General features: G+C 55.4%; 1 protein-coding gene and 1 long non-coding RNA gene across 10 annotated transcripts in view; one reads left to right on the forward strand and one right to left on the reverse strand.

Annotated features, from left to right (window-relative positions):
- Positions 1 to 26,878, forward strand: part of TBC1D22A (TBC1 domain family member 22A) — a 242,286-nt gene that overhangs the window by 12,317 nt on the left and 203,091 nt on the right. For 7 of the 9 annotated variants that reach the window (XR_004324394.1, XM_032492502.1, XM_032492503.1 and 4 more), the window contains exons 2-4: positions 6,600 to 6,656; positions 7,463 to 7,803; positions 9,965 to 10,147. Coding sequence is in view for 8 of the 9 variants with exons in the window: in XM_032492502.1 (XP_032348393.1) it covers positions 6,600 to 6,656; positions 7,463 to 7,803; positions 9,965 to 10,147 (581 nt within the window). In the remaining variant the exon portion in view is untranslated. The remainder of the gene's footprint in view (positions 1 to 6,599; positions 6,657 to 7,462; positions 7,804 to 9,964; positions 10,148 to 26,878) is intronic. The other 2 variants (XM_032492504.1, XM_032492510.1) reach the window with 1 other exon arrangement.
- On the reverse strand, positions 122 to 25,004 carry LOC116667555. Its single transcript, XR_004324399.1, has 3 exons — positions 24,990 to 25,004; positions 20,260 to 20,264; positions 122 to 512 (listed from the first exon to the last, which is right to left on the reverse strand). It is a non-coding gene; the product is annotated as an uncharacterized LOC116667555 (long non-coding RNA).

Below are 26,878 nucleotides of genomic sequence, written 5' to 3' on the forward strand. Positions count from 1 at the left end.
ACATCTGGATTTTTCCTAACCTTTCTCTTTGGAGTGTAGCAGGCATCGCCGAGCCTGTCTCCTTGTGTGCTTCTGCCAGCGTTTTGCCAGGGCGTAGGGCTGGAAGTGGAATTACGTCCTGTGGCTCTGCTTTTCGTAAGGAATCATTAGGGTTCAGTAAATTACTGTAGTGTTTTAATGCAGTATAATTTATTGAAAAGCTCATTGGTTAATGTACTTTTTAAAGAAAGATTTCATTATCTGAAATGAGGTAGGTGTGTTCTTTGCCACTGATTCTTTAAAAACAGCTTTCGTTGAAGCCTGTTTTTCTTTTTAGCTGTGCAAGACCAAATCAAAATGTAGTTTTAATAAGATAAAATGAAGTTCCTTTCAGTCTGAGCTTGAACTTTGCTGGGACATTTTCTGCTCAGTAAACATAAATGGTTTGCCCATAAAGAATGAATGAGTTTCCTGCTGTGCTGGGAGGGGGAGGCCTGCAGTCGTGGTAAGGCTGCAGACTCTGTGGAAGCGACCTGCGCGTGGCGGGCTGTGGATCAGCCTGCCCGCTGGCGTGAGCCGTGCACTTGCAGCGGGGCATCGTGGGAGACGGCAGAGGCTTGGGGAGAGTCAGGCTGGTGGGACTGGGAAGTGCTGCCTGTAGGTCGCTTGGCCGTATTCTCACTGCTGCTGTATGGTTCTCTCGTTCCATGCACGTTCTTCTCCCCATTTCTGGGGTGAGGAAGCTAAAGCTCAGAACAATTACTTGCTTAACACTCTGTCAGCTTTGAAGTATTTGCACTTGAACCCAGGCCTTTTTTTAAAAATTAAAAGGAAAATTTTAAATTGAAGTATAGTCAGTTTACAATGTTGTGTTAGTTTCTGGTGCACATCACAGTGTTTCAGTTATACACGTGTATATATTCATATATATTCTTTTTCATATTTGTTTTCATTATAGGTTATTATAGGGTATTGAATATGGTTCCCTGTGCTATACCTGTTTGATATATAGCAGTTTGTGTCTGCTAATCCCAAACTCCTTTTTATCTCCCCCACAACTGGTAATCATACGTTTGTTTTCTATGCCTCTGATTCTCTTTCTGTTTTGTAAATAAGTTCATTGTGTCATTTTTTTTAGATTCCACATGTAAGTGATACCATATGATACTTGTCTTTCTCTGTCTGACTTACTTCACTTAGTATGATAATCTCTAGGTCCATCCATGTTGCTGCAAATAGCATTATTTCATTCTTTTTTTATGGCTGAGTAATATTCCATTGTATATATATACCTCATCTTCTTTATCCAGTCATCTGTCGACGGACACTGAAGTTGCTTCCATGTCTTGGCTACTGTACATAGTGTTGCTGTGAACACTGAGGTGCATGTATCTTTTTGAATTACAGTTTTCTGCAGATATATGCCAGGAGTGGAATTGCTGGATAGAACAATAACTCTATTTTTAGTTTTTACAGGAATCTCCATGCTGTTTTCCATAGTGGCTGCACCAATTTGCATTCCTACCAGCAGTGTAGGAACGACCCAGGCCTTTTGAGTCTTAAAACTGGAAGCTTCCTACCAAGGTCAGGAGGGCAACCATGAAATTTTAGGAAAGGGACCACGATGGATGATTGGTACTTGACCTAGGTAGGCTGATACCTTTTTTTTTAGCGGAAAAAAATAAAGGAAAGAAAGAAAGAAAAAGAAAGTTCATGGGTGTCCCTGGGAAGTCTTGAAGGCTGGGGCCGAGATCAGAGGACGGCCGAGTTGCTCACATGTGTAGCAGTTGGTGCTGGCTTTGCTGGGACCAGCCTGTATTTGACAAATGCAGTATTTGTCTTTCTCTGCCTGACTTATTTCACTAAGCTTAGTGCCCTCCAGGTCCATCCAGGTTGTTGCAAATGACAAAAAATACCATTCTTTTTTAAGGCTGAGTAGGCTGCAGCTTTATTCTTTTGCACGTGGATATCTCGTTGTCCCAGCACCATTTACTGAAAAACAGTTCTTTCTCCATTGAAGGGTGTTGGTGCCCTTATAGAAAATCGACTGACTGTAAATGTGTGGACTCTGGACTCTCAGTTCTGTTCCATCGATCTCTGTGTTGATCCTGACGCCAGTACCGTACGGACCTGATTACTGAATCTTTTAGTGAGTTTTGAAATCTGTTGGTGTGAGTCCCCCAACTTTATTCTTTTTCAAGATTGTCTTAACCTGGTCCTCCTGGGCCCCTTGCGTTCCCATATGAATTTCAGGGTCATCTTTCCAGTTTTCTGCACAGAAGCTGGGTGGTGTTTGGGGAGGGATTGCGTTGACTCTGTACTGAATTTGGGGAGTCTTAACAATGTTAAGTCTTCTAATACACAAACATGAGTATCTTTCCATCGATTTAGGCTTTCTTTAATTTCTTTCAACAGTAGTTTTTAGTTTTCAGAGTATCATTTTTATACGTCTTTTCTTAATCTGTTCCTAAACGTATCATTCTTTTTGGTGCTATTATAAGTGGAATTGTTTTCTTAACTTCATTTCTGGATTGTTCATTGAAAGTGTTTAGAAATGCCACAGATATTTTTATGATCAAATACAAATCTTGTGTCTTAAAACCTTGCTGAGTTTGCTTTTTAGCTCTTACCCTTTTTTAGTGGCTTCCTTAGTATTTTCTGTATAAAAGTATACCGTCACATTAGATAGTTTCACTTCTTCCTTTCTGACAGGGGTGCCGTTTATTTCTCACCCTTGCTTAATTGCCCTGCCTGGCACCTCAGTACGACACTGGGTAAAAATGGTGAGAGTGGGCGTGCTTGTCTTGTTCCCGATCTCAGGGAAGACCTTTAGTCTTTCACCTCAAGTATGGTGTTAGCGATGGGTTTTTTGTAGATGTCCTTATTAGGATAAGGACATTTCCTTCTATTTCCAGTTTCTTGAGCATTTTTATTATGAAAGGAAGTGCTGAATTTTGTCAAGGGCTTTTTCTGCAACTATTGAAGCCATCCTGTAGTTTTGTCCTTTCCCTATTGGGATTTTTTTGGTTATTTAGCCAACCTTGCATTCCTTGGATAAATCCCACTTGGTTAAGGTGTGTAGTCCTTTTTTTGTGTTGCTGGATTTGGTTTGCTAGTATTTTGTTGAGGACTTTGTGGGTGTGTTTATGAGATGTTGGTCTGTAGTTTTCTTCTCTTGTGATGTCCTTTTTGGTTTTGGTATCAGGATACCAAAGAATGGCCTCATAGAATGAGCTGGGAAGTGGGCAGGCTCCTGCCCCTCTCCCCTTTACAGGACAGCTCTGCTGCTTCTGCCTCTGCTGTGTTTCTAGGTAAAAATTCTTTTGGAAAGTTGGTTTACTGCTAAAACAACCCTCTTCACACACAGATGAAACCTCACAGGACAACAAAACTGGGGCTGCATGTACCAACACGGACACTTGAAAGGCACCTTGAGAGAAAGTAAAGTTGCAGGAAGATATATAAAGATACGTATATAATGATAACACAAACTTTACAAATGGGCAGAATAATATCATATGTTGCCTAGAGATCCAGAGTCTTCAGTGAAAGAGTAAACACTTAGATAAGAATTACGAATGTCAGATTCAGGTTGGTAGGGTTTCAACTCTCTTGTATGACAAAGTGATAGCATTCGATGGGCCCAGAATCACTCTGTGGTGTTTGTGTGGGTATTTCTCATGGTCTTTGTGCCATTAAGCCGGCCTTGCAACCTGCCAGCCGGCTGTGACCTCAGACAGGCCCCTTAAGCTCCCTGTCCGTCAGCGTCTCCATCCTCACCGCAGGGCTCATCGTGTCTGCCTGTTGGGTTGTGCAGATGGAAGGAGTGAACACCCTGAGTTTAGAATAACTCAGATCTAGGTCTCTGATAACTCCAACTGTGACGTTCTGTGTTTTATTGTCTGTGGGATTTCACGCTGAAGGACAAGCAGGGGTTGGGAGCAGATTTGGAGGCTGCGAGGAGAGGTGGAGGCTGAGCGGTGGGTGCACGGTGGGGTGGGCATGGTGGGGTGGGCATAGCAGGGTGGGCATGGTGTTGTCCCTTCCCCCTCCTGTGGGTTCATGCCTTTGGCGGAAGCTCCCCACCCAGACCTGCCCAGCGTCCCTCCCCATGGGCCATGCAGCGGTCCTGTCCTCATCACCTGTCATGTCACAGTGACACGTGGTCTGTCCATGGGTTTGAATGGCATGGGGCCGCTTATGTGTGCGTGCTTTTCAGTGGTAAATACTAGAGTCCTGTGCCATCTGTGGATGGGGAGCTGCAGTTGTGGAGAGCTAGTGGATGTGGAGGGCCGACTAGAAGTGGCACTCAGATTTTCTAGTGCGGGGCAGTCGGCACCCCCGTGCCATGGGCTCCAGGGTCAGCTCTGTGAGCCGACGGCCTCTGTACCTGCATTCTTCATGTCCCAGGTGTTCTAGGACATTATCCTCAAGAAGTCCTCACATGTGTGACAGTGTTGTCCCCAGAGAAGTTGATTGCTGTTTTCATCATCACAAACAACTTTAAACAAGTTAAATGTCTCACAGTCAATGTTGGTTAAACGAATTACGGTGTCACCATCTGGTGGGACACTGTGAAGTTAGAGGTGAAGTTGTCCAGGGGGATGTCACAGGCAGTGATGATGTTGCAGCCAAGTGTGTTACAGCTCAGTGTGACAGCTCAGTGTGACAGCTCGGTGTGACAGCAACCTGGATCCGGGCAAGAGACTAGGCAGCACTCGGAGGGTGGAGAACTCAGGTTTACTATGCTGGCAGGCCCAGAGAAGTTAACACTCCAAGCTCTGGACTCTGTCTGTGGGTTTACATAGGCGTTTATAGGCTACCAGTCTAGACTTTGCAACATTTTGCAACATCATATGCAAATAAGGTATAACAAATGGACCAGTCAGGAGTGATTGAAATGGACCAATCAGGAGTAAGCTTTATGGAAATGAGGTGTTAGAAATGGACCGATCAGGAGTAAGCTTTATGGAAATGAGGTGTTAGAAATGGACCAATCAGGAGTGAGCTTTAGGAACCAATAGATTCGTAGGGGTAAGTTCCGTTCTCCTAGAAGCAAGCCGTTTTACAGAAGCAAAAAGCAAGATAATGCCACTGGGTCAGGGAACCGGATGGCACTGGTGGGAAAGTAGTGTCCCTGCCTGGGGGTCCTGCCAGTTTTTTTCATGGGGCTTCCCACCTCAGTGAGGTAACTGGTACTCATCACACGTGATTTTTAAGAACTTTTGAAACTCGGAAATAGTTATAGATTTCAGGAGTTGCAGAGAAATGTACGGGGAAATCGCCTGTGTCCTCATTATTGTTTTAAAATGTATGTTAACTGCATGTATTTTTTTGTGTATATCACACAATATGTGTAAAGTCAATAAATGCGTCTAAGTAAATTGAAGTGCAGTAATATGGGAAGGTAGTCATGACGTGTTACTAGGTAAACAAGGTCAGTTTCATTCTGTTTTAAGAAGCTAAGAAGACATTCATCTCTATACTAACAGCTCTGTGTCTGCGGTTTTCTGTTTTCTGTTTATTTTGCTCTCCGTCTGTGTTTATCTTTACACACACTCACCCTACAAGATTCTGCATTAGAGTGTTACAGTGGTTGTCTGTTCCACGTGGACTGCATCGGGACTGACCGCTGGTGGCTTACACAAGCAGGGGTTTGTTTATTTCCTGTAAATGGAAGTCTGAGGGAGGTAGTCCAGCTTGGGCTGGCGGCCCCTAAAGCCACTGGAGACCTGGCCCCGTCCCCATCTCCTGACCCTGCCATCCCCCGTGGGAGGCTTTATTTCTCATGCTCATTTCTCCTGATGGCGGATGGCTGAGGGGCCTCTCGGTCTCCTGCCTGCGCTCCAGGCAGGATGACGGGGAAAGCTCAGGGCCAGGGCTGTGCTGGGCCAGCCTTTCTCCATCTCTTAGGCCCAGAAGATCCTCGTTTATTTCAGACTGGCCTGCTCCGGGTCATGTGACCACGTGGCTGGTGGTGGGGAGGGGCGGGGCGGTGGGGTTGCTCAGTTGACAGTCCTGGGTGTCTGTCACGCGGGTTATTTTGTTTCCATCTAGTTCCCAAATGTACTCTGATGAACACGGACTTTCACAATGAAACCATCAAGTCTTAAAAAAAATATATATGTGTGTGTATATATACACGTACATATACATATACGTATACATATACATACATATTTATTTACCTTTTCATAACTCTGTAGTCTATCTTCAGACAGAATGCGACCAGGTGAGAATTCCCAGATGGGCATTTCATTGTCAGTCTTTCAGTCCTGCCTGTGACCCATGGTCCTAGAGCAGAGGCTGTGGGCACCTCACAGAGGCGGGGCCGCTCCCCGCAGCCTGTCCCTAGTCGGTGCCTGAGGCTCTGTGGGGAGGCTGTCAGAGCCGTGAGTCCCTGCACTGGGCCCAGCTGCAGGGAGGCTGAATGCCCTGCTTGTTTGGGATGTGGGCTTGGATGGCGCCCCTCTGCCTTTCCAGATGGGCCCCTGGGCCCCGCAGTGGCCCGAGTTGCTCCCTGAGGTGTGGGTTCTGAGGAGCTGGTCGCCTCCCCGAGTGAGTGGGGGTCCCGGGAGAGCTGCGGAGAGGCTAATTGTCTTCTCTTTCTCTCCGAGCAGCATCCAGCACGTATACGGCGCCCAGCACCCCCCCTTTGACCCCCTGCTCCACGGCACGTAAGTGATGGCCCACCTCTTCGCCAGGCTGTCCCCAGGCTTGTTCTGGGGGGGGCTGCGGTGGCCCTCCAGCTCCCTGGGACTCCTGCGGGGGAGGCACGTGGCCTTCCGTTCAGCAGACATGTCCCAGAATGGGAGCCTGTGTGGGGGAGTGGTGCCCCAGGCTGGACGCAGAGCCTGGCTCTGCCGGCGGCCACTTGACTTGCCTTGCTCTCTGCATGCGCCCCCCATGCAGCGCCCTCCGCTGGCTCTGCCCCCTGCCTGGGCTCTTCCCCCAGAGGTGGGCGAGGGGATGCATGGGCCCCTCAGGACCGCGCCTGTTGGATGAGTCTCCGACTGTGGTGGGGTCAGTGTCGAGGGTCGTCCTGCCGTGGGGGAGCCTGGAATTGTACCGTATCCAGACCTACCTGCCAGGGGCCTGTTGCTGTGAACAGCCTCTCCCCGACCCCCAGCTGCTGCCTGGGGAGGTCTGCGGAGGTGTCGGGCTGAGAGCGGGGGTTTGGGGGCTCCCATAACACGAGGCTGGGGGTTGGGTATGAGCACCCTCATAGTGTGGTGCTGCACCCTCATAGTGCGGTGCTGCACCGTCTGCAGGGCAGAGACTCCCAGCGGGACCCTCCCCCAAATCTCTCCTCCCTTCCGGCCACGGCCGTTCGTGAACTCTGTCCGGGCTCTGTTGGAGGTCTCTGGGTTGTGTCTGCGCTTTGACCTCACCCTCAGCTCTCATCCAGGGTTCCTCTCTGATGGTCTTGGGGGGACCCTTCTCCACCCCCAGGACACCAGTAAAGGCTGCCTTTGCTTTGCAGTGTGCTCAAGGCTGCACCCAAGGTGCCCACCACACCGCTGAAGGCCAAGAGAGTCAGCACCTTCCAGGAGTTTGAGAGCAACACCAGCGATGCCTGGGATGCCGGCGAGGACGAGGACGAGCTCCTGGCGCTGGCGGCGGGGAGCCTGGGCTCCGCCGTGGTCATGGAGACGGCCCGCCGCGTGCTGCGCGACCACAGCCAGCGCCAGGGGCGCCCCAGGCTGCCTGAGGCCCCGGGGCCCGAGCTCCGGCCCCAGCCTTCCACGGAGTCTCCCCCAGCCTCGAGTGGTGACCTCCGGCTGGTGAAGTCCGTCAGCGAGAGCCACACATCCTGTCCCACAGGTGGGAGGGGGCTGCTGGGACTCTGTGTTTCTGGCAGACGGAGGAGCTGGAGGCCTCTCACTGTGGGGTGGGGACGAACAGGAGTCCCTGCCCTCTGAGGCTCTCAGATCGCAGTGGCGTGGGCCCTGCACCCTCTCTCTGTGCCCCCCGAGCTAAGTGCATCTCCCCTCCAGATGGAGTGGCAGGTGGAGCTTTTGTGGGCTGCTTGGGGGACCCTGCCCTTCTGAGGATACCCTGGCTGCTCCAGGGGGATGTTCCAGTGGAGGGGCCGGGCCAGCCGCATGTTCAGGGGCTCGGCCTCCTCGGGCCGCTTCTGGTGATTCCCTCCAGGGACACACACGGGCTCAGGGTCAGGAGGGGCGGGGGCCCCTCTCTGGAATTGCCGGGTTCAGACCCAAGGTCTTCTAGGGCTTAGGGCGCCCTCCCCTCACGTCAGATAAGAGAGCGAGGTCGTCGTCATGGCCTCAGATTGCCCCCTCCCCGGTGGATGCAGAACTAGGTTTCGTACTTAGGTCCAGTTTTCAAAAGCTAGAAATTGCTGGATTTCAAAAACTTTCCAGGAATTAACTTCTAAAATGTCACAGTCTTCTTAGGTGAGAATCCTATGAATTATTTCATTTGATCAGTTTTTGTGTTGGAATCTAAACTTTTTTTTTCAATGGGGTGAACTTTAAAGTATTTGAGCTTAAAAATGGAAGGAGGTCCAGGTAGGGCTTTTACAGTTGATGGAAATTTCCGTGACTAGTGACAGGCACGCCGACTGCCTCCTGTGTGCCCGGCCCGGTGCGCTTGGCCCCTGTGACTCGGCGTCCCCAGGCACCCTGGGTTCCAGCTGCTGGTGGGCTTTGCTGACGCCACAGCCTGCGAGGCACAGAGGCGGCTGCTCAGGCCGCTGGGCAGTTTCTGGCGGTGGTCGGCGCATGCCTGGAGGTGGGGGGTCCTCTTGGCTGAGAGTGGTCAGAAATTTGTCTCACAGTCTGGAGGCTGGAAGTCCGAAGTCAGGGTGCTGGCAGGGTTGGGTTCTGGGGGTGCTCTCCTGGGTTGCAGATGGCCACTGTCTCATCATAGCCTCAGGTGGTGGAGAGCTGAGGGCGAGGAAGCTGTCTCGTGGCTCCTGTAAGGGCGCCGATCCCATTTGCAAGGGCTCCACCCTCCTGACCTCCAATCACCTCCCCCAGGCCCTCCTGATGCCATCCCGTGGTGGGGGTAGGGCCTCAGCGTATGCATGTGGGGGGGACACACAACATTCAGTCTGTGGTGTGTGGTGTATGGGGGGACCCTGACCGGAGGCAAGACTGGGTGGCATCCAGCCAGGATGGGAGCCTTGGCATGTCACCCTGGGACGGCCTCCTCCCGTGAGGGCCCAGTGAAGGACGCTCCCCGCAGCTTGTGCCAGGGGAGGAGCCTCCTGCCCACGCCTGCCTGGGAGGTGGCCCCCTTTCCTTTGCCTGCTTTCCAGGCAAGCCTCGTGAGTCCTGCATTTATAATACTAATGGTTAGCATTTGTCGATCACTCACTGTGTTGGCCAGTACCCTAGCAAGACCTTGGGGTTCATGAACTCGTTACAGTCTGCGCAGGCCTGGCAACTGTGTGCGGGTGAGGGGCGGGGCAGTGCGGAGCTTTCCCGGGGCCGCGCCTCACGCCCAGGGCGCCAGACCCCAGAGGCCCTGCTCTTAGCACTGGCCTCGTCGGCCTAGAGCGCGGTTTCTCAGCCCCAGGGGCCATGTGGCCGTGGCTGGGTGCAGTTTGATTGCCATGTCTAGGGCAGGGTGTGTGCTATAGGCATGGGGTGGGCTGGGGCAGGGGGTGCATCCTCAGTGCCCAGCGTGTCCCCGACTCCCCCCACCCAGAACCTTGCAGCCCTAAAATGCACAGAGCTGAGGGTGAGCCCCTGCTGCGGGGAGCTGACCCAGGAGCTGAGGAGCAGGCAGAGCGCGGGCCTGTTTTCAGTCCCCAGGCCTCTGGGCCTGTTGGTCGTTGGGGCAGCTCCCTCAGCTGGTCCCGCGTTCTCCCTCAGGTCCGTGCTGCTCGGCAGTGGAGGGAGGGGCCATCATGCATCCACCAGGGGAGGGCAGCGCAGCAAGTGTGAGGCCTCCTTAGTGGGGAGTGAGGTGCGGGGCGTCCAGGAGGCCTCACGTCTGTCCTTGCCTCCCTCTGCAGGAAGCGCCAGCGACACCGTCCCTCTGCAGCGGTCCCAGTCTCTTCCCCACTCGGCCAGCGGCGCGCTGGGAGGGGCGGCCGAGCCCGGCACCTGCAGCGGCGGTGGTGCAGCCTTGAGTGAGAGAGAGGCGTCACGGCTGGACAAGTTCAGGCAGCTCCTGGCCGGGCCCCACACAGACCTCGGTGAGTCCCCATGGGGAGGCCGCGCGCCGTGTGCCGCGCGCCTTGTCTCAGGGGGGTCCGGCCTGCCAGGCCCCATCTGCTGTCATTTAATGCATGTGTTTCCCGTGTGACTTAGCTCCTAAGAGGCCAGTCTGTGGTGTTTCATGCCACCAAGTCACTATGTTGAGTGCCGTCTGTCCTGAAGGTTGACTTCCGATGCGTTCATAATTGTGCTCCCGATGCAGTTTGATAAGCACTTTCTGCTCGTTTTCCCCTCACTCCCCAGTCGTACTCTCTGCTGCCCTGCGGGCTGGCCGGGGGCTTGTCCTCACTGTCCATGCTGCTCGTGGGGCTAGTGGGCATCGGGGACCCTGACCACTGTGGACTTTGCACCTTCCTGCTGGGGCTGTGGGTTGGCGTGGAGTCTGAGCACTGCAGGGGGCAGGGGCCACGGCATGGCCTGGGCGGAGGGGCCAGCAGGGGCCGGGACGGTCGCCAGCGTGGTTCTCGGGGGGCATGGTCCCCTTGTGGGTGCTCTGCAGCCAGGCTCTGAGGCCCGTGCTTGCTTTCAGGTGCTGCTGGAATTCCACCCAGATCTGTGTCCTTTCATTTCTGTGTCTCCTCTTTGCTGAGTGCTCCTCATTTTGCTGGAGTTGGGGCTTTCAGGGGATGCAGGTGGCCTGGTCCTGAGGTCACTCAGCTGCGCTCAGAGGGCTGGGGCCCGGGTAGGCGGTGCCCTGCGTGGCCAGCAGGTGGCGCATGAGGCTCACGGATGGAGGCGGCCGGGCCGGGCTGAGCCTGGGAAGCTGAAGCCGGCCTGGTTCCTGAGGCTGGAGGAGGCGCCCTGGAGGTTCTTGGCGCTCATGCAGGTTACACAGTCCATGGCACAGAAGGGCGTGCAGGGAGAACAAGCCCTGCCCCTTCCCCGGCTCCCCTGCACCTCCAGCGCGTGGGTCCAGTGTCTCCTCCCACACATGGCCCGGCCACAGGTTGTGTGCAACTTTTAATTTTGACATCATTTCAAATTTACAGAAAAGCCACCAGAACAGTACCAGGGTCTCCCATAGACTGTTTACCTGGATTCGCCAGTTGTTTACATTTTGCCCCATTTTGTTGTGTATGTGTGTGTGTGTGTGTGTGTGTGTATGCACGCGCTGACGTGGATCCGTGTTTTTCCTGAACCATTGGAGTCAGCTGAAGAGGTCATGTCCCTCTGCTCCTCAGAACTTCCTTACTTCTTGAGAACAAAGCTGTCCTCTCCAAATCATCACAGTTTGGCTGTCAAAGTCAGGAAGTCTATGTCAACAGGGCACCGTCAGCTAACGCGCTGCCCGCCTTCCCAAACCCTCCTGTGTGCCCCCCTCCCGGCCCAGCATCCCCGCAGGACCGGCGGCCGTCCCGTCTCCGGGAGCTGGAGCTCGAGTCGCGCCCTCTGAGGAGGGCGGCCCTTGGAGTGGCTTGTTCCACATTCCTCCTGATGCGGTTCCGGCGGGTGCTTTTGGCGGGAACTCACTCGATTGATTTGCCTTCTCATTAAAATTACACTTAAAAATCAAGCTTTCAAGACTTGCGGGGAAACGCGAGCACGTATGGACAGACTGAAAGGCTGACATGCAGAAGTCCTTCTCGTGTTAGGTTGTGGGATTATGGGTTTTTTCCTTTCTTCAGAATTCTACTTAAATATCAAATCTAACACCAAAAGCTAAAACCAAAGCTTTCACAGTGAAACAAGGACTGGATTTGTATTTAGTGGCAGGAGAAACGCAGCCAGTGAATTGCCTGTGTTCGTAGGCATTTAAGGTAGCTCCGGAGGACAGAGGACTGTATTGCATTCACGGGACGTAAGTGGCAAATATTTGCCCATGTTGGAGAAGCAAATCCTGACGTGGGAAGTGCCCCAGAAACGATTCCGCCTGCTGAATGTCACTCCGTCCGTCCGAGCTGTTTCTCTTTGTGTAGCGTGTGCTGTGTTACGAGCCCGGGGATGAAAGTAGCAAATAGAACTTAACAGCTCATTCTGCTCTTAGCATCCACTCAATATTCACTCGTACAAAGGCTGCTGCTTCAAAGTCAAGAAAATGATGCTTGGAGGCTTTCATTTCTATCATGTGCATCTGTGTGAGCTGGCCGCATGCAAACGTGCATGTCCTGAGGCCTGCGGGGTGACCGCTCACAGCAGCGGGGCCCCAAGGTCATCTGGTGTGTGATGGGCGGTCCTGGCACCGGACACTCAGATGCGAGCGCTGAGGGAGCAAGGCCAGGGGCACGGGCACAGCCCGGTTCCCCGTGAGCACCTGGGCCCCTGGGTGGAGCGGTGGCCGTGGGGAGGAAAGGGGGTGGTGCAGAGGTGTTCGCCCAGGACTGAGGGTTTGCCTTCAGTGCCTTCTGGGCCTGGGGCTGGGGGACCGCCCTGCAGGGTCCCGTGGTGGCAGGAGGGGGAGCCCACGTGGGAGGTGACTCAGCCTCCTGTCTCATCAGCCACAAGGGGGCGGGGCTTGCCCTGCGGGGTCCAGGTGACCTTGGAGGTCATTTCCGTGAGGACCCCATGGAGTTCTTCATTTGACCAGTATTCATTGAGCACCTGCTGTGGGGGTGGGCGCTGGGGACAAACAGGGAACCAGACCCCGGGGTCCCTACCCTCAGGAGCTGATGTTTGGTGTGGGGACAGACGACGCGTGCAGTCCGTCCTCTGGGAGCTGGCAGGAGGTGGCAGGTGCCCGTGGAGGAGAAGACGTGCTGAGGGCGGAGGCCGACGCCGCCACAGCCTGAGTGCTCAGCAAGGATTCTGTGATCGGGGCACGGTCAGCACGAAGGCCGGCCTGAAGATGAGAGGAACGACCCCTGGCAGACGGGCCAGTGGTGCAGAGGTCCTGCTGGGCGAGAGGGCTTCTGGAGTGAACAGGGCCTGGTGTGGAGGGGCCGGAGCCAGCGCAGTGGGAAGGGCAGGTCCTTGGCGGAGGCGGCCAGCGGGAGGCCCTCAGCTTTTACTCTGAGCGCAGTGGCGTGAAGGCTCTGGGAAGTTGGGAAGCAGGGGAGTAAGTGTGAATCTGAGCATCCATATGTGGTTGCTGACTTCTCTGCGGGCTGGTGTCGCCAGTGGCCTTAGGCCGAGGCACAGTCCTGGGTAGCCCTTGGGAGTGCAGAGGCGGAGGGGTGGGAGGGGGGTACACTTGGGTGATAGACTGAGAGGGGTGCAGGGCAGGCTGGGGGGTGGCGGCTGGTAGACTTGAAACTGGGTGGCCCGAAGAGGGAGGAACACCAGGACTGTGTGACTGCTGGAGCCCAGGGGCTGCAGACGCAGGGACAGCTGGTGGACACAAACCAGAGCACACCCCAAAAATATGTCGTTTCAGTGGGAAACAAAGTCCGGTGCTCACGGAGCGGAGCCGGGAAAGCGGCGTCCCCAGGCAATCGCACACCTGCTGTTGGGACCCTTGCTCTGTGCTGGGCACCGCACTTTGTGTACGTTTATCTGTGTGTGCGCTGTCCCCTAACCCAGATGCACTGGCCGGCCGTGCCCGGTAGCAGCCGGCTCCTGTTCTCAGCCGGGGAGGGCGAGTCTCCGGCTCCAGAGGTGACCCTGTGGCCTCACGGTGAGGGCAGGGCCGGGCGCCCACCAGGTCGCCAGCAGCCTCGGCCGTTCCCCTTCCTCATTAGTGTGGGTGGCAGGCAGGGGCCAGCGGGGGGTGGCTTCTGGCACGTGGCGGCCAGGAGGGCGCTCCTGCTCCCGCAGGTCCGGGCAGAGGGCCTGCCAGCACCCAGGTCCCCCTGCAGCTGCCACCCACAGGCCCGGCAGCCTCGGCCCAGGCCCTGCGGTTCCTGCCCACGGCTCAGAGCCGGAGTTGGCACCCGGAGGGCTGCTGCGTCCCCTGGGAGGAGGGGGCTCTGCTCGGCCTTTCCCTCTGCGTCGAGCGCCCGCTATGGGGTGTTCGTGATCACCCCTCATGAACTGTTACTGAAGGGGGATGCGGAAAAGATCGTGAGACCCACACACACCAAGCTGCCCCGGTCACAAGGCCGCCGCCTCAGTGCCCTCCTCTTCTCTCTGCCCGCTGCTCGCCGCCCCCCAGAGCCCCAGCAGCAGGGGCCCCTGAGTTTGTGTCGTCCCCGGGCCCCGGACGGCGGGTGAGCCCTGCGGGGAAACACGGCGGCTCCTGACTTCCTCGCGCTGTCACCGCCAGCATCCTCTTAGGTGGCGTTTTCATTACGAGATGTGACATTTGAACTACACGTGGTATCATTCAGCTTAAAATAAAGCAAAGTGGGTACGATGTGGTGAAAGTTAAGTATTTCATTTACTGTCTGTGGTTGAACAAATATTCAGTTTAATTAGGAAGCCTCTCAGTGTCCTTTCAGATAAGCGTCTCATGGATGATGATTTTCTTTGTATAACCTTACAAGCAAATGTTAAAAAATGTTAAGTCGGCTATACAGGTTTAAAGGAGTAGTTTTAAAAATCAGTCTGTTACCTGTTTGTCTTTTTGCTCTAATGATTTCTTTTGTGAATCAGGACGTTGAAAAAGCAGCTGCATGACCGAGAGCCCGTGGTCTGTCTTCTGTCTCTGAGGCTGAGGGCGGGGAAGCAGGTGTGAGCGGCTGCTCCTCGCTCTGCGGCCCTGTGTGCAGTGACTCAGCCTCCGTTACCTCCCGCGGTCCCCAGGTCTCCGGGTCGTGTCCCTCTCACGCCAGGACCTGGAGTTCCTCACGGGCCGCGCTGTGGACCACTCTTCTGCGTGTTCAGTGCCCGGGGACCGGGACGCTGCGTGGGGCGTGCTCCCAGGAGCTGCCGGTGGATGTCATCCAGCTTCTCTCTCCCGCCGCACCGTCCCCTTAGTGGCCACGGCCTGCCTGGCCCTCTGGCTGATGTGGGCTATTCTGTGTGCGGGGGTGTCGGTTAGGGTTTGTGTTGCTCGCGGGTAACAGGAAACCAGACCCAGGGCTTTTGGACAGTAGGGCTCTATGTTCCTCAGCAAGGTGTCCTGTTGGCGTTCTCGCAGCGACCCCATCAAGGACCTGAGCTTGTGGCCACAAGATGGCGATCACCACCCTTGCCGAGGGGAAGGGCAGTCCCCACAATGTCTGTATTCTTAGCAGGAGAGCAGCGTGTGGCCAGAGCTGGCTCACGTGGCCGCCCCTGGCTGCAGGGGCGCTGAGAAGTAGGGGTCTCGTGGGCTTGGCCATCGGCACTTTGGACTGGGGTTCTGGTGCCGGGGACGAGGGAGGGGACGGATACCGAGTAGATGGCCGCTGTGTGCGCCACCCAGGTAGGCGTGTGTATGCCTGTCACCTCACCAGATCTCCGACTCCTCGAGGTCAGGGACTGTCCTTACATTGCGTTATTTAACCCGCGGCTGGAGTCTGGCCCTGTCCCGACCCCGCAGTGGAGACCCAGGAAATGTCTGAGCTGTGTTGAACTGTATCCACAGTCTTGGGTGCGGAGGGGATGGGTGAGTGAACTCTGACTTTTCATAGTCAAAGGCATGGCTTTCAGAATGAGCCCTCTTGTGTCCTGTTTTTTCCCCAAAGTGTAGCTGAGACTCCAAAGGGCTACAAACCAAAACATAGCCAGGTGTCTAGTCCTGCAAACTGCAAAGAAAATAGTAGTTTTTGTTTAAAGACCACTTAAGCTTCTTGGAACCTGTTAATAAAAAGAAAAAGACAAAGAACGACCACACACCCTGATACATGGAGCTGAGCTGAGAAAGGATGTGAAAATGTGTTGCCTTAGGGAGATGTGGTTATGACTTTAACCTTCTGGGGGCTTGGGTTGTAACGGTGAGCTGTCATCCACGGCCTGAGGACGGGGTGACGGGAGCCCGGGTGGGGAGAGGGGAGTGTCTGTGGCAGGAGGTCACACCTGGGTCTGGAGTGGGCAGAGCAGAGGCAGTCCTTGCCACCCAGATTTGGGGTAGGTGCTTGTGGAACTGGGTTTGGTAATGAGGGCTGGGAGTCCCCCTTGCTCCAGGGGTCGGCCTTCTGAGAGCTGCTGAGCAAACAGGACGCTTTTCGTTTTCCAGGCCCCTCCCAGACACATGGGTATTGCGTTTTCCTAGGCTCCCGGCGGGCTCTGTGACGACAGACCCTGTCTGGTGCATTCTGGAAACAACATCTTCTAAACTTGCCCGTGAAGCTAGAGAGAAGAGGGTGTCTTCCAGGAGGGAAGCTGGAAGAGGCGGTGAGCAGCTGGCAGCCGCTGTGGGCGTGGCGGAGGGCGGGGAACGCAGCCGCAGGACTGTTTGACTTCTCTAGGATCAGGTCAGGGGCTTTGGGGCGGCAGTGGCGGTGGCCTTGGTGGTGGTGATGGTGGTGGCAGTGATGGTGGTGATGATGGCGAGCTTCGACTGGGTGCTTGCTGTGCATCAGTTACGTGGAAACGCACGGAGCCCCCGAGAAGCCTCTCAGAGAGGCCGCGGCACGGCGGCTGTCCGCTCCGGCTTCCGTCCTCCTGGTCCCTGTCACTCTGGGTTTTCCACAGACAGAGCCCCGACTCGCTATGGCAGCTTTTCCTTCCAAGCTCCCTTTGCCAGGTTGCCTTCCTGTGTCTGTCCGTCTGTCTGTCTGGCACTTATGAGTAGGAAGGACGAGGAGCGTGTTAGAGACGAGAAGCAGGAACAAGGGGGAGGAAAGAGGTCGGCGCCGTTTGGCCTCGTCACTCCCGGGCCCTCTGTGGCCCTGAAGGGCCTGTCATCATCCCTTCCTGGGAGGGAGACAGCCGTCATGTGTGCAGGGACAGGGGCTGGGGAAGCCGACGTGGGGCCCTGGGTTCACACGTCCTGGACCCCTGCTCTGCAGCGCCCTGGGGATGGGGGCCTGTGTGGTGAAAAAGCACATGGAGTTGATGAGCGGGGACACTGGTGGTGGCGGGTCAGGAGATGGTAAACCGTCTCAGGAGGAGCAGGGGTCCTCCACACGCCCTGGGGCCACGAGGGAGCAGGGACTGAGGGCTTCCAGGGGCAGCGGGAGTCTGGGCCACGCTGCTCTGGGGGTGAGTGGGCACTCTGCTTGTCGCCTTGCGGGCCTGTTCAGCTTGACACTGTGGTCATTGGAAAGCGTGACTTGAAAGCTCTTGGGGTGTTGGGGTGCAGGTGCGCACAGACGCCGTCCAAAATGGTGGGTGACCAGGCCGCAGGCAGCGTGGCCCTCGGAGCCCTTGCCGGGGACTCCGTCGTGCGTGCACGGCTCTGAGGCCCACGGGCCACTTCGCTCTGAGCTGTTCCGAGGCGCTGTGGGTGTCTGTGCCCAGGGTAGGAAGGGAGGGAGGGCCTCACTGGCATGGTGACGCCCTTGTCAGGGGCTGCTCAGGACTGCAGGGACAGAAGGCTGGAGACTGGGTGGCTGCGACTGGCATTCGTGTCTCGCGGCTCTGGAGGCTGAGTCCAAGGTCAAGGCCCCAGCAGGCTCCTCTCCGTACCCAGTCAGGGCCCTCTTCCAGGTTCCTAGACCGAGCCTCCTTGCTGTCCTCACACTGGCAGGAGGGGCAAGGGAGCTCAGGGTGCCAGGCCCACTCGCAAGGGCCCCACCTCATGACCAGGCACCTCCTGAGGCCCCACCTCCGAGCACCATCACTGTGGGAGTCGGGATAGCACGTGCGTTTTGGGGGCACAGCCCCAGTCTGGGGCAGCTGTCCTGCTTGATGAGACACAGCCCTCTTGGTCCCTGCCCCACGCTCTGCAGGGTGGATGGCGTCTGTCTGTAGAGGTCTTCCTCGGAGAGTCTCTCCTCAGTTCAGCCTTGACCCTCAGCAGTCGGGAGCGTCTCCCCATTCTGCAGATGGGGAAACTGAGGCTCAGAGGAGGAGGAGGACCTGCAGAGATCCTGCCCACGGTAGCTGTGGCCCCGGGTTCTCCACTCAGTCTGACACCACGCCGCACTCTCAGTCTGCTGGGACATGAGAAGGTCAGTTCTGGAAACTGAGGGTAGAGGGTTACCTGGTCCATGACCGACTAAGACAAAGGAAGGCCTTCCTGATGAAGAGGAGCGCGAGGCCTGGGAGGGAAGTAATTCAGCCTCCGCAGAGCGGGCGACACGGGGCGGGAGCTACAGGATCGGGGAGCACTGGGCGCTGTGCAGGGAGGTGCGGGGCTTGCGAGGAGCGAAGTCCTGCCAGGTGAGGCTTTGGCTTGGTCTTGCGCCAGCTCTTGAGACAGGAGCACAGACCGAGGGCTCCCTGGCGCGGTCTTAGACCGCGTTCAAGTCGGTCCCAAGGGAGAAGTTCAGGTTTGCTTAAAATGCTTAAAAAAGTGACGTTCTTTTTCCTAAGATAAGCTGTCCAGAAAAAAAGAGTTAAGATACGTTTTAAGCCCATGTTTTAACCTAAGTGTCGTTGTAGGTTCTAGGAGTAAGAACACCTAAATTACAGAAAAGCCAGTCACCCTGCCCCCTAACGCCTGCATCTCGGGGGGCAGAGGAGTGTGGGAAACAGACTGTGTGCTCTGGGGCCTCATAGGTCATGCACGCTTTGCCATTTACTGGCAGAATGACCTTGGCAGGTTTTTTTTACCCCCAGACTTCCTGGAGCATTGGTTTCTTCATCTGTCAGGTGGGAGTGAAGGTGCTGCCGCATCCCGCTCCGGGAGCAGCGGCGGCGCCCGCGCGGTGGGCGCGCCCTGGCGCCGGGGCCGCGCCTCCCTCCCTGCCCGCCCGCGGGGGCCGCGAGGACACAGGCGCCGTGCGTTACCCCTTCCCAGTTGCTGCTGCTATGCCGTCCGCCTCTCCCTGGCTGCTGCGATCTTCAGAGCCATCATTTTGAGTGACTGCATAATGTTTTGAAAATGATCTTTACTTGAAACCGTTATTAAAATTGTGTATCTGTCTAAATCAACATTGAATTTACTTGCTGAATCAAAATCTAGACGTATTTAATCGTGTTCCAAATACGTACTCTAAACTCAGTAACGTGTTCCTTGAGATTCTGGAGGAGGGGGAGGGGTGAGAGCACTTAAAGTATGGGAACTGGTAATGTTTATGTGTAGTTTTTGTTTTCCAGTTTGTTTTTCCCTTTTTAAACCGGAGAAACTACATTATCCAAAGTTGAAAAGATTCACTTACACAATGGCAGGGCACACCTCCCTCCTGCCCCCGCCCAGCAGCCCCCCTCCTGGACTTCCCTCCTTTCACAGGTGCTCTGTACGCAGGTGCGTGTAGCTGTCTCCCCCAACCCCTTGTTCTGCTTAGAAAACAGATGGGAGCGCGTTAGCCTCAAGCACACCTTTCCTCACTTTTCCCGTGTCGGAGGGCCTGAGAGTGGGCGGCGTTAGCACATGTGCACAGGCATCGCTTTATTCACAAGCCTCAGATGGCATAAAAGGCATCAAGTTTTCAAGTGAAATAGTCTCTTGTAAAAAATTGAGGTGAAGTTCCCATGACATACAATTAACCGTTTTGAACCGTACAATTCCGTGGTGTTGAGCATGTCCGCAGTGTTGTGCGCTGCCTCAAATAGTCTTCTTTTTTTGAAACATATTTTTATTTTGTTATTTATTTATTTTATTTTTCCTCTTATCAGAGGCACTGAGGATTGAACCCAGGACCTTGTGCGTGCCAAGCACATGCCCTACCACTGAGCTAGACCCCACCCCCTAAAATATTCTTAATGAGAATCGAGCTACCATACGATCCAGCAGTTCCACTTACGAGATTTATCCAAAGGAAACGAAAACACTGACTCGAAAAGAGACCTGCATCCCTCCACGTTCACAGTGGCATTACCTGCGGTAGCCGAGACACGGAAACAGCCTAAGTGTCCACCAGTGGATGAACGGGTAAAGAAAACGGGATACACACACATGGGCACACACGCGCGCACACACACAAAGGAATATTACTCAACCATACGAAGATTGAGATCTTGTCATTTGTGACAACCTGGTTGGCCCTTGAGGGTATTACGCTAGGTGACGTAAATCAGGCAGGGAAAGGCAGATGCCGTGCGATCTCAGTTACATGTGGGATCCAAAGTAAAAATGGAAACAAACAGCTGAGCCTGAGCGTAGTTGCTGAGAACAGACTGGTGGTTGCCAGAGGTGGGGGGTAGGGGCCGGTGAAAAGGCCGAGGGAGGCGAGGGGTGCAAACTTCCAGTTATAAAATAATACCGTGCTGCGCATTTGGAAGTTGCTGAGAGAGTAGAACTTACAGGTCCTCCTCACAAGAAAAAAACATTTTGTAACTGCGTGGTGACGGGTGTTCACTAGACTTACTGTGGTGATCACTTCACGTGTACAAATATTCAGTCCTTATGTTGTGTAGCTGAAACTCACACGTCAGTTATGCCTCCATCAGAATTATTCTTAATGCAGAAGAATGGCCAGATTTAGTCATCAGGACAAGGCCTTTTGTGTGTGTGTGTGTGTGTGTGTGTGTGTGTGTGTGTGTGTGTAATAGCAATTACATAATTGGGTTTTTTTAATCTGTGTAATCAAACGAAAAGCTAGGCCTCCCCGCACTCTTTGGGTTGCCCCCCTTCAGGTGTTCCCTGGGGTTAGACATAATTCAATTACAGGTTAAATGACCTTCCGGGAAATATGACACATCAGTTCTGTGGCTTTTTGCGCACACGTGAGTGCCGCGGGGGCAGCTGGGATGCTGTCTCCTTTGTCCCACCAGCATCAGGGTCAGCCTGTGAGCAGCATGACCTCGTGAAGGGCGGCAGTGCGTGGCCCAGCCCACGGGGCTCTGCGCTTCCTGGCTAGTGGGTGATGGAGCTTTCTGAGAGCCGGTCCCGCCAGGTGCCGGGTGCCGAGTGCCCTGCCCAACCTCGCACCCTGAGCCCGTGGAGCGGGCCCGGGTCGGTGGTGCCTCCTCATCTTACCGAGCCCCCTGGTAGATGTGGCCGCGTTGGAACTGAACCCCCACCTCTGACTCGCTCCAGCAGGCTGCCTCTCTCAGGGACTTGGGGCGCAGGTGTGGAGCAGTGTCTGGGGGAGTGTGGAAGGTGGGGCGTTCCCTTGTTGTGCTCCGAGTCGTTGTTGTGGACGTGAGGCATCAGTCACCCAGAGCTCTTCAGGTGGAGCACAGGAGAGGGGAGGCTGCTGCTGCCTGCTGTCACCGTGACCTCTTTGGTTGTGACCCTGTCCATCTTTTCTTTGAGGCTCACGCCCTCTGTCCTTCCCTTTTGTCCAGGTTCATGTGATTGGCATAAGATCTGGCATTTTGAGTTCGTGGGGTCAGGGTACCAGCGGTGCTGAGCTTGCTCTGTGCTGTGTCCAGGCACTGGGCACGCCCGGGCCACTCCCTCCCTCCCCTCTCGTGGCCTTGTGCGTGCACCCCTCCAGCTGGGCCTCTGGGGCTCCTCGGGTGTCCCTTGGAGGCAGGGCTTTTCTAAAGGACAGGAGGCTTTATCCCCAGTTTGCCCCCAAGGGGGTCCCCAGGTGGTGCTGTCATCCACAGCCGGCCTTGGTGGCTTTTGGCTTCAGGGAAGCATAGCTGTGCTAGGCTGTGTGTCATTGTCTGGTCACATGGCTGTGGTCCAGGACACGTCCTGGGCACAGGGCAGCAAGCTGGCCTCAGATTCCCTTGGACAGGGGACCATGGGCATCCTGATATTTGACCAGCTTGTTTTTGCCAGATGTCGCTGGATGGGCCAGGAGGGCCTGTTGGGATGTGTGGCGAGATGTCAGGGGACAGGCTCCGTGGTCAGGCAGCACAGGGGCTGCGGGGGAAGGAAGCAGGGCTCATCCCTCCCTCCATGCATCCTCAGGTGTTTAGCAGCTGCTTCGCCGAGTGCCAGGTCCCGTGCTGGAGGTGATGTGTTTGACCCACGCACTGTGGGAGCCGCCTGTGGCTGTGAGGTCAGTGGCAGGAGATGGGGCAGGGCTGGCCCTGGCGGAGGGGGTGGTGCAGGTGAAGCGCGTGGAGGGTGGGGCTGAGCGGTGGTGCCTGCAGCAGCAGCAGGGATGTTGGCAGCGCAGCCGCCCCAGGGGTGCTGAGCGCTGACTATGTGTGCAGGAGCCCCGCGTCTCCTCCGCACAGGCAGGTAGCAGTGACCTCAGGTCTCAGGGCCACCCAGCCGGAGAGCCTGCCCCTGGGCCTGGTTGCCCGAGGGCGCTCGTCTCCCTCTTGAGTCTGTAGCACCGTGGGGTGAGGGGTCTCTGAAGATCGCGGTGGTGGGAGCAGCTGGATCCTGGAGGGCCTGGCGCATCAGACGAGGGCGTTTGGTTCTGAGGCAGCCAGGGCGCCGTGGGGAAAACACTGCGACGGGGAGGGATGCTGAGATCTGGCGGCCTCTCCTGCCTCGGCCACCTTCCTGTCTTCTCGTCACTCGGGTCCATCCTTGGTCTCAGGTACCTCGTCTGTAAAATGCAGGGACCGGTGCAGAGGGCAGCGGAGGTCGGAAGGTCGGACATAGTGTCTCTGTTCCGTGGGCAGTAGGGAGCCTGAAGGCTTTGGGGTCAGGAGCGGAATGATCAGAACTGCGCTTCTGGGAGGTTAATCTGGCTTCTGTTCCTTTGTGATGACCTCGCCGAAGGGCGGCAGGTGACACTGAAATTCAGCTGCGAGGGAATCAGCTGTGCTTTGAGCTGTGGCTGTGGGAACTCCCCCGTGTGGTCCATGGCTCCCTGGCCCTCCTCCTGCTCCCTCCCAGCGCTGGCCCTTTCTCCTCCGCGCACCCTGCGGCCACGGCAGGCTGAGGAGTAATGAGGCTCTTCGGGGCTGGTGGTGGTGGGGAACAGACCTGGGGACGTTCACGCATCCTGCGCATCCCAAGAGGCCCCAGGCTGGCTTGGAGGTGGGCAGGCTCTGTGGCTCTTCAGGTGGGCCTGGCTCCTCCTGCTTGGGCCCACCCTACTCGGAGCCGCAGGTTGCGGCCCTCGGGGGTCCTGGGGCCGGCACACCCTTCCTCTCGATCCTGAGGCCGTCCTAAACGGGGTTCGGTGGATGTCGGCGAGGCAGGGCGGAAGGCTCACCGTGTTTCAGTTTTAAAGATGCCACCAGCGTGTGTGGGACTTTGGACTGGATTCCTTGATCCTTGTGTCGTTATCGTGCTGCTGTTAAATTTAGGAACTACCGGTGATTTCCAGGAAGTTGCTTCTTCATCCTTGTAAGCTTGCATCTGCCTGTTTCAGCCTACTCTTTAGTTCACATTAATTTATTTAATTTTTGCTTTGATTCTTCCAAATCACTGTACGCTGTTTTGGCCCTCCCCGCTTTGTGGGTATGCAGTCTCCCCGGTGCGCGGTGTCGTCCTTATCGCTGACACACTCCGTGGTGCCCGGAGCTGCCCATGTCGTGAGTTCTGTGGCCGCCACTGCGGGCCCGCCAGCACCCGGCTCTCGGATGCCCGGGGTCTTTCTGTATGCAGGGCACTGGGCTTCATTCGCTTGTCCCTTTACTGTGGTGCCCTGCTAGGTCAGACCGTTAAATACTTCACTAACGTCCACTCTTTCCTTCTCTTTATTCATAGTTATTTCCTCAGTAGAATATATACTGGGTTAGTAAGACATGGATTTCCTGTGTGTGCCAATTCAATCAAAAGTCATTAAAGCTTTTCTAGATTTGGGCCTTCTGTACTTGAAAATTCTATCCCCATTACCTAAACCAAATATTTGAGTACAAAATCTATTTAGCAAAGTCATTTTTTTGATCTTTAACGTGCCGCATTTAATTTACAGTTCTTTTCGGTGAAATTTTAAATTTACTTTGGCAAGATTTTTCTTGAGAGAGAGGAACCTTATTTTCATTTTAACTTTCTGTTGTCTCCTTCGTCTTCCTGGGCTGGAGGGAGAACCCGTTTACTAGTAGTGAAAGTTGTTTCTGATGATTTCATTCAATTAAACTACGCTGTGAGCTTCTAGTGGGCGAGGCTTCCCCAGGGAGACAGATCTGGTGCAGACACTTACCGTGGTGCACAGAGGGACGGGGCGCCCGGGTGTACACAGGGGAAGAGGTGGTGCGTTCTCCCTGGGGCTTGGGCTGGAGATGGGCGCGGGTGGGCCCTCCTGGGCCAGAGGGACGACGGAGCCACTCTCTGAGCCACTGCCCGGATGCCAGACCGGGCGGCGTGCTCCGTAAGGGGGGGCACCTGCTGGGCCAGGCAGGGACCTGAAAACCTCGGGAGTAGATGGGAGGGGGCGAGGGTGACGTATGCCTCTCAGTGTGGGGGCTGGGGGCGCAGCTGGAGCCTGCGCGGGAGCCAGGGGTGGTCGCCTTCTCTCGGCTGTGTGTCCGGACGGCGCCCAGCCATCTTTCACCGAGTGTTTGCGCCGCAGGAACCCAGCCTTACCTTGTGGGGTGTTAACTTTGTTTATCTTTGATATTCTTAAGTATAATTTAAAATGATAGGTGTTCAATGTGTGAAGTTGAGCACATGCTACAAATAATAATAATAAAGCTAGGATTGACTTTTTTGATGTTCACCGTGTGCCATGCGTGGTGTTTACTGCTTTCTCTGCATTTTCTTGATCCTTACAAGACCCTGCGAGGTGGACACGGCCCCCCAGGAGCAAGCCGTGCACTGCTGCCCCGGCTGCCCCGGGTGGAAAGAGCTCGTCTCTGTGTCTTTTGGGAGGGTCTTTGTGGCGTGTCTGTCTCCTCCGTGGACTTGAGACCAAGCGTGTGCTTATCTGGGCGTCTCCCTGGTTTAACTTATTATAAATGATGTCTTTCCCAAGACAGTAATGCTCTCCGAAAGCACGATTGTTTACGGCTGTGTGAAAGTCATTAAAGTACACCCATTTCTGCCATTTGCTCACGGGTGAGACATTTCGTAAGCCATTCCCCTATTACTCGGGCATTTCAGTTGTTTTCAGTTTTGGTTTTGTTCTTTATTTATCGTCACGATGAACCCCGAGGACCACGCCCGCATCATAACTCTGACCACTTCCGTGTCTCCTGAGCATAAATCCCTAGCCTGGACTCGGTATTAACGGAGGAGCGTCGTGGCCACCCGGGCGCCCCTGCCCCCCTGCACAACCCTTCCGCTCCCCGGCGGGCCTGTGTGGTCCGACAGCTGCTGCCGACTCGCTTGCTCTCTGCCCTTTCGTTCCCTCCCCGTCAGTGTGTGTGAATTGAAGTGCCCCGGGCACACAGTCATTTATTTGGACCCTTCTGAGGCTGTTGCACTCAGGGTCTGCAGTCCTGCGTTGGACCGGATAAGGTTTTCCTGCTCAAGCCTTGCTAGGTTCCTCTCGGTGGGCAGGCATTTTTGACAAGGTTGCAGGCATTTCTTATTTTAGTTAACTCTTCACTGTCTCCCTAAGTCCTCTTCATTCAGTCTTTCGCTTGTTGATTGATTCATTAATATATCTGGAGAACGTTTCTTTTTCAAAAAAACTTTTAAAAATTGAAACGTAAATGTTTTAAATTTAAAGTTTTTATTTTTAACGAGGGTACTGGGGATTGAACCCGGGACCTCCTGCATGCTAAGCGTGTGGCTACCACTGAACTGTCTCTCCCATCCCCGGAGAAAATTTCTTAAGCTTCCAGCTGACACTAGGCCCTGAGGATACAAAGATGCATTGTCAGTCACACTCCCTGGTGTGGAGAAACTGAGACCAGTTGAATTCCAGGCTGCATAGGGGAAGGATCTCTGACCTCAGTCGGGGGAGAAAGGATGGATGGAAGGTGGGGGCGGGGGGAGGCGTGGCATGGGGACAGGGACCACAGGATGAGTGGCCTGAGTGAGACGTGCTGCTGGTGGCTTGGGTCCAGTGGAAAGGTGTGGCAGGGGCCTGTGGGGTGTGTGTGCACCTGTGGGAGATGGAGCTTGTCAGGGCGGTCTGGCCACAGCTGGAAGAGCAGGCTCTGGAAGGGTGAAGCAGTTTGGATTTTATCCATCTCCCTGCTCACAGCTCTTTAAGAATGTCCCGCGCCCCCTTGTGCAAGTCTCGGATCCTTGGTTGGCCCCTCTCCCTCTCTGGCCGAGCTTCTCGCCAGTCCTCGTCTTTGTACTTGAAGCTCCGTAGCACCAGGCCAGCTGTCCCTGTGCACGCCCAGTGCTGGGCCCCTGCTTCACTCCTGTACATCCTGGTTCGGGAGGTGTCTCGGGGGGACGCTTAGTCCCCTCGGATCCCGGTGGCTCTGCCTGGGCCTGGCTCAGGGCCCTGCTCGGTGATTTCTGGTCAACGGAAGCGCATCTCCCCCTGCCGTGTGGTGTGCCTCGTGCCTTCATCTCAGTTGAGAAGTTCAGCACCGCCCTCTAAGCACCCGGTGAGGTTGCCAGTGTCCAGTTGGATTAGGTGAATTTTGAGGAGGGCTTGAAGGAGCGTCAGTCCCATTGGAAGTGAATCCAAGAATCACAGCACCATTATCCGGACTGGGTTGTCACAGGGCCTGTGGCGCGCTGGGCTCTGTGCGGGGGGCAGCCCAGCGAGGGGAGCGCAGCTAGTGCCTGGCCTCCAAGGTGCGCACGGGTGAGGTTGTGATGCAGCAGGTGACAGGACGAGGTCACGATTCCCGAGTGTCCCAGAGCGGTTTGGCCAGCTCTGGTTGCACATGAGCAGAAGGGGACGTGAGCTCGTCGGGCTGGGCCTGGCAGAGGCTGGGGGGCTTCGATTGGCCTTGAAGGGCTGGGGAGGGGGTCAGGTCAGCAACAGAAGGGCCTCCAGGACTCAGAGCTGTGTCAGCCTGGGCACATGCACCAGTCGGTCACTGTCTCCCAGGGAGCTTCAAAGAAAAGGGACAAGCCCAGTCCCTGGCCTCTCCCCACGCTGGTGGCCTCGGAAGCCTGGGTGGTAACCCCCGTTCTGGGGTGGACGTAACAGGAGTGCTCAGGCTGTATCTGGAGCTCACTGTCGGGAGCCATGGGGCTGGGCTGT

This window comes from Camelus ferus, chromosome 12, assembly GCF_009834535.1.
Source record: "Camelus ferus isolate YT-003-E chromosome 12, BCGSAC_Cfer_1.0, whole genome shotgun sequence".
NCBI classification, from domain to species: Eukaryota; Metazoa; Chordata; class Mammalia; order Artiodactyla; family Camelidae; genus Camelus; species Camelus ferus.